Raw genomic sequence first — 7265 nt, forward strand, 5'->3', positions numbered from 1 at the left:
TGTGAAACATGAAAGGGTTCAGAAAAGGACGTTGCCAGGGTTGGAGGTTTTAAGCTATAGAGAAAGGCTGAACAGGCTGGAGCTGTTTTCCCTGGAGCGTCAAATGCTGAGGGGTGACCTTATGGAAGTTTGTAATATCATAAGGAACATGGATAGGATAAACAGAGGAGGTCTTTTCCCTGGGGTGAGGCAGTCCAGAACTGGAGGGCATAGGTTTAGGGTGAAAGGGGAAGATATAAATGGGACCTAACAGGCAACTTTTTCACACAGAAGGTGGTACATGTATGGAAATAAGCTGCCAAAGGAAGTGGTGGAAGCTGGTACAATTACAACATTTAAAAGGCACCCGGATGGGTACATGGAGAGGAAAGGTTTAGAGGTATATGGACCAAGTGTTGGCAAATGGCACTCAATTAGTTCAGGATATCTGGTCAGCATGGACGAGTTGGACCAAAGGGTCTGTTTCCATATTACACGACTCTATGACTAGTGGTCGCAAGTTTGCCTTTTAAAAGAAAGAAAGAGAGAAACATTCTACATCTTTTCTGGGGCTGAGGAATGAATGAGACAGTAAGAGATGGTGTGATTGGGATCAATGCTGAATTGCAGGAGTATGAGTTGTCCAAGAGTTGAACTTTTATCCTTATGAATAATAAGCAAAGCCTGGTTAGAAACTCACAGAGCACAGCTGCCATAGACAGAATGAGCAGCTTCAGCAGGGTGTCCTGTTTCTCATATGACAACCGCAAAAATCCCAGCTTCGTCATCTTTGGTCTGGTGTTTGCAGCTGACAGACTATTAACCTAGGAAACAGAAATAACAATTGTAATACTTATACTAGCACCAGATTCATTCAATGACAGCAAGAAATACATCATAATCATATTTACAGTGAGCAATATGGACTCAATATCGTTTTGTGAATTTCTTAAATCTAGTTTTCCAGCAGCCTTGGCCAATGCAACAGATTTCCATTTCCCATTCTGATCAGCCCATCGCCAACACAATGTTTCAATGCATATGATCCAAGTAACCTGTGACAGCTTGTCTATCATCTGCTTGACAGGAATTACTGACATGGATCCGTGAGCTGATTCCCAGGTTTATCGTTATTAATGCTGACAGACAATACTTAAGATCTCCAAAAGTCAGGATTGGGAGGTCACAGCTGTGGACAATGGCTCTGAAAGCTTAAACTCAAAGAATTCTAAAAATACGGCACATTCCCTTAGAGGATTATATTGTATTGATAATAAAGTAAATTGCCAAGAAATATAAAAACAAGAAAAGCATCTATGGGTATGTAAAAAATATCAGCTAGTGATTCTGGGATTCTTGGAAGATATGACTGGGGAATTGATAATGGTGAACTGGGAAATGGAAGATAACTTAATCAAAACTTTGCATTGAATCCTGAGAGATAGGATGTACATTTACTTGGAAAGGCAAGGACTGATTAGGGATAGTTAACATGGCTTTGTGCATGGGAAATCATGTCTCACAGACTTGAATGAGTTTTCTGAAGTAGTAACGATGAGGATTGATGAGGACAGAGCAGTGAACGTTATCCATATGGACTTCAGTAAAGCATTCGACAAGGTTCCCCATGGGAGACTGGTTAGCAAGGTTAGATCTCATGGAATACAGGGAGAATTAGTCACTTAGATACAGAACTAGTTTAAAGGTAGAAGACAGAGGGTGGTGGTGGAGGGTTGTTTTTCAGGAGGCTTGTGACCAGTGGAGTGACAAGAATCAGTGCTGGCTCCACTGCTTTTCGTCATTAATATAAAAAGATTTGGACGTGAGAATAAGAGATATAGAAGTAAATTTGCAGATGACACCAAAATTGGACAGCAAAGAAGGTTACCTCAGATTACAACAGGATCTGATCATCAGATGGGCCAATGGGCTGAGAAATGGCAGATTGAGTTTAAATTTAGGTAAATGAGAGGTGCTGCATTTTGGGAAAGCAAATCTTAGTAGGACTTATACACTTAATGGTAAGGTCCTAGGGAGTGTTGCTGAACAAAGAGACCTTGGAGTGCAGCTTCATAGCTCCTTGAAAGGGGAGTCGCAGGTAGATAGGATAGCGAAGAAGGCGATTAGTATGCTTTCGTTTATTGGTCAGAGTATTGGGTACAGGAGTTGGGAGGTCATGTTGCGGCTGTAAGATTTACAAGGATGTTGCCTGGGTTGGAGAATTTGAGCTATAAGGAGAGGGTGAATAGGATGGAGCTGTTATCCCGGGAGTGTCGGAGGCTGAGGGGTGACTTTATACCTTATAAAATCATGAGGATAAATACACAAACTCTCTTCCCTGGGCATAGGTTTAGGGGAAAGATATAAAATAGACCTAAGGAGTAACTTTTTCACGCAGAGGGTGGTACGTGTGTGAAATGGGCTGCAAAGGAAGTGGTGGAGGCTGGTACAATTGCAACATTTAAAAGGCATTTGGATGGGTATATGAATAGGAAGGGTTTGGAGGGATATGGGCCGGGTGCTGGCAAGTGGGACTAGATTGGAGTGAATATCTGGTCAGCGTGGACAAGTTGGACTGAAGGGACTGTTTCCGTGTTGTACATCTCTATGACTCTATGTCCTTCACATGGGAAGTCACTGTAAACACCCAAAAGATATCAGATAAGCAAGGTGCTAAGGAGGGAAAAAGTCTTGAGTGCAGACTAACTCATTGTGATTACCTACACGTCTTTAAGGCTAAATATACATTTCAAGCGTTCAGCTTTCAGTCAAGGTGACAGTGACCTCTGCCAATGTCACACAGCAATGAATACTTTGCAGATACTTCAAAATCTGCCTACCACTAACAAGGTAAGTCAGGGGTGTCTGGAGGTGGAATGCTTCCCATCAACACCACTCAAGAATTGTGGCACAATTCAGGACAGAGCAACCCATTTCCTCCACCACCATGGCAGCACTTTGACAAACTGCAGTAACATTTCAAGAATCCTCCAGCAGCAATTCCTAAACCTGCGACTTCTAGTGTCCAAAAGAACATGGGAAGGTCCACGAAACTCTTTCGTTACAAGATCCCCTGGTTTCTTCCCACAGTCCAAAGATGTGCAGGTTAGTTGGATTAGCCGTGGGAAATGCAGGTTTACAGAGACAGGGTAGGGGGATTAGTCTGGGTGGGATAATCTTTGGAAGATCAGTGTGGACATGATGGGCCAAATGGCCTGTTCCCACTCTGTGGAGATTCTGTGATTCTATACTGCAGTTCAGGAGACATGTCTGCAGTTCCGTAAGGAGGGAACTTCGATTTTGATCCAGCAGCAGTGAAGGAATGATGTTATAGTTCCAGCTCAGGATGGTATGTGGCTTGGAGGGGATCTCATAATGAAGGGCTTTCACGTACCTTCCCATGTTCTTTTAGGTGCCTTCTTAAACCACTGCAATCCACTTGGTCAAGGGTAGACCCATAATGCCTTAAGGAAGTACTTGCACAGTTTTGGTCCCCATAATTAAGAAAGGATACATTGGCATTGGAGGCAGTTCAAAAGATATTCACCAGGTTCATTCCTGGGATGAAACAAGCGATGCATGAAGAACAGCTGAACAGGTTATGCCCTTTTACATCAGATTTTAAAAGAATGAAAGGTGATCAGATTGAAACAATGAAGATTCTGAGGGGGCTTGACATGATAGATGTTAAAATGATGTTTTAAATAGTGAGAACACCTTAAACCAGGAAATATGGAGGGAGATTAAGTGCTGCTATTCCAAACGGAGACACGAAGGAACTTTTTCGCCCAGAGCACGCAGTGTATGTTTGGAAGTCTTCATCTCAGAGCATTATGGAGGCTGGATCACAAAGTATGTAAGAGAGAGGGTATGCAGGTTTTTATAATATCAAAGAGTTGAGGGCTGTGAGGAGTTGAAGTCTGGGGCAGGTAAGTCATGATTTTATAAAATGACAGGACAGGCTTGAGGGAAGAAATACCTTACTCCAGATCCTATTTCTTACATAGCCAGTGAAGCTCACCCCTCTGGAATGAATAACAAAGAGAAGGCATTCCAGTACACTCCAGTCAAACCACTAGGTAAATTAGGCCGACTAACCACTGTTGGAGAAATGTTAGACTGAAGGTGCTGTGCTTTCAGATAAGACAGGAGTGAGGTGTTATATACACAGGTAACAATAATTATCCAATGGCACCACAAAACACAGACAGGGTCAGGAGGATGAAGATGGGAAAATGGAGAAATGCACGAAGTATGGCCATTTAAAAAATGAAAACTGAATGCAAATTATTCGCAAATATTGCTACAGCATAAACCACACAGCTAAACAGCCTTTTGAATCTGTTCATGTCACTGGCAATGTCAGTACTCATTACTCACCCTAAATGCTTTCCAGATGGTGGTGGGAAGTCAATGTGGATTAAGATTTCTAAAATCAATCAGGATTTTACTTTTACTAATTTTTCTGAGACTGGATATGGAGAGAGAGGCCAGAACTCCCAGCGCACAACAATTTTCTTTCAGAGCCCTGAAAGGCTGGTCATGTTTGCCAAAATGACAGAGGTACAGCTCTCACACTTCGCTGTGGCCCACCCAAAAACCACAGATCGTTCTCTGCTGCCTCATGGTTAGCAAAAGACTTTCATTCATATAGCACCTCTCAAGACTTCAGAATGTCCCAAAGTGCCGGAAAGCCAATTAGGTACTTCTGAAGCATCAAACTGGCTGTAAAGTGAGGAACATAGCAGTCACTTTACACGTTGCTGAACTCCTACAAACAGCAAGGAGATTAAGAACTGGTATTGAAATTTAAATGGGGTTGACTGAGCAGCAACAGTGGTCCAGAATCAGCATCATTTATATCCTTTTCTCTGAACTGGGTCCCAGCATCTTTCTAGTCTATCTGATATGGCAAACAAAACTATTTCCACTCCTTATAGAAAAAAAAGAATAAATCCAACAGTGTAGCTTTCCCACAGTGCTACAGTTGAATCTTGGTCCATTTATTCACTGGCATCTCTGGAGTGGGAGTTGAACCCACAGCTCCTAACTCAGGAATCAACTGCACTATGAAAGTTATACTTCATTTGTGCAAAAATTATTGTAAAACTTGCTATGGAAAGCACAATCTCGACAGCCAAATTCCCACAGAAACTCAAAAACCTTTTACAGTAGAGACAAATTCATCCAACATCTCAGCGGTATATGCCAAGTTAGACAATGGTATAGAATGCAGAAAAACAGGTTTGATCTCTCCTTTGTACTGATCAGACAATTGCATTTAATGATCCTACAATTGAGTTTGGGACAAAAGAGGTTTAACCAGAATCCAGTGAACATTTAGTAGGAGCAAATTATTGCAGATTCTCCGATGAAGAATCATCTACATTCAAAACATTTGCTTGTTCACTCTCCATGGATGCTGTCTGACCTGCTGTGATCGCCAGCATTTATTGCTTCCAGTGATTATCTTGACATAGAGTCACAGAATCATAGAGATGTACAGCATGGAAACAGACCCTTCGGTCCAACCCGTCCATGACGACCAGATATCCCAACCCAATCTAGTCCACCTGCCAGCACCCGGCCCATATCCCTCCAAACCCTTCCTATTCATTTACCCATCCAAATGCCTCTTAAATGTTGCAATTGTACCAGCCTCCACCACTTCCTCTGGCAGCTCATTCCATACATGCACTACCCTCTGTGTGAAAATGTTGCCCCTTAGGTCTCTTTTATATCTTTCCCCTCTCACCATAAACCTATGCCCTCTAGTTCTGGACTCCCCAGACCCAGGGAAATGACTTTGTCTATTTATCCTATCCATGCCCCTCATAATTTTGTAAACCTCTATAAAGGTCACCCCTCAGCCTCTGACACTCCAAGGAAAACAACCCCAGCCTGTTCAGCCTCTCCCTATAGCTCAAACCCTCCAACCCTGGCAACATCCTTGTAAATCTTTTCTGAACCCTTTCAAGTTTCAAAGCATTTTTTTCTTCCCAGGGCAAGAGGGTGTCACTGGCTAGACCAGCATTTATTGTCTATCTGTAATTACTCTGGAGAAGGTCAAGATGAGCTACTTTCTTGAAGTGTAGTTCTTGGAGGGCTGGGTCACCCACAGTGCTCATCAGGCAGGAATTAGACCTGCAATAGTGAAGAACCAATAATATATTTCCAATTCAGGATGGTGAGTAGCTTGGACAAGAACTTTCAGGTGGCGGTGCTCTTATTGCATCCTTCTGGATAGTGGAGGTTGTGGATTTGGAAGGTGCAGTCCAAGGAGCTTTAACACGTTACTGCAATGCATCTTGTAGATGGTACACACTGCAGCCATTTAGCATCAGTGAAGGGGGTGAAGGTTAAACAGAGTTTAATTCTGGCTGTGAAACGAATAAGCAAATTGTCAAAACTTAATGATCCCAGTTGTCATTCAGACAGCGTAAGGTTCCATATTCCCACAGAATTTTACCTCAGAATAATGGCTGAAGCGGAGAAAGAAAAATAAAGTTCCTTGCAACATTATTTTGAAGAATCAAATGTTGAAGGAGGTTTACAGAAATGGAAGCAGCTCATTTGCATTGCGGATTATATGGAATTGACCAATTTACTGGGATTTTGTATAATCTACAGAAACATAACCTCGGGATTTTAAAAGACAATTAATTACAAATTAAACAGCAATGGCAGGGGGCGGGCAGGGGGCGGGCAGGGGGCGGATGGCCCCGATAAGGCGCAGCGCCTGGACTCTCGGTGTGTCCCCGAACTCGCATACCCCGACCCTGGCTTCCCCAGCGCTGCTGCCCGGGGCCCTGTCGCTGTCCCCGCCCGGGGCCTAGCTCTCCTCTCCCCCCCACCCCGGGGCCCTCGTTTCCCGGGCGGATTGTGCCCGGGCCACCCCGCCCCCTCTGACCTGCTGAGCGCTTCGTTCACTCCATCCGCAGCCGCGGCTCGGGCCGCTCCGCTCGCCGGTGTAACCTACCCCGCTAGCGGAAGTGGCCGAACACTCGGCCACGGCGGCGGGCGGATCTCGTGAGGAGGGGGCCGTCTGATTGGGCGATCCGCTTCCAGTCAGCGCCGCCCGTTTCCGGTATCAAGTTTGGTCGAGCTCGCAAAGTGGACGTGTCATTCGCGCGAGGCCGCGCGCCTGCCCACGTCGAGGAGTCCCAGCGGAACAAGAGCGACCCCTGGAACTAGTGCCTGATGGGATACCGGAGGTTGGATGCTGGGCAGCTGTCAATCAAAGAGTCTCAGCTGCAGTCCCTGAGGGTGTGACAAGGAGAGACTGG

At 44.5% G+C, this 7265-nt stretch overlaps 1 protein-coding gene across 1 annotated transcript in view; it reads right to left on the reverse strand.

The window, feature by feature from the left end:
• The window catches only part of stt3a (STT3 oligosaccharyltransferase complex catalytic subunit A), a 42924-nt gene extending 35927 nt beyond the window's left edge, over nt 1-6997 (reverse strand). The window contains exons 1-2 of the mRNA XM_060846803.1: nt 6890-6997; nt 680-803 (exon numbers count right to left, since the gene is read on the reverse strand). Of these exons, the coding sequence (XP_060702786.1) occupies nt 680-767 (88 nt within the window). The 5' untranslated portion in view covers nt 768-803; nt 6890-6997. The remainder of the gene's footprint in view (nt 1-679; nt 804-6889) is intronic.
• Nucleotides 6998-7265: the final 268 nt, after the last annotated feature.

The sequence above is a fragment of the Hemiscyllium ocellatum genome, chromosome 29, assembly GCF_020745735.1.
Source record: "Hemiscyllium ocellatum isolate sHemOce1 chromosome 29, sHemOce1.pat.X.cur, whole genome shotgun sequence".
Lineage (NCBI taxonomy): Eukaryota > Metazoa > Chordata > Chondrichthyes > Orectolobiformes > Hemiscylliidae > Hemiscyllium > Hemiscyllium ocellatum.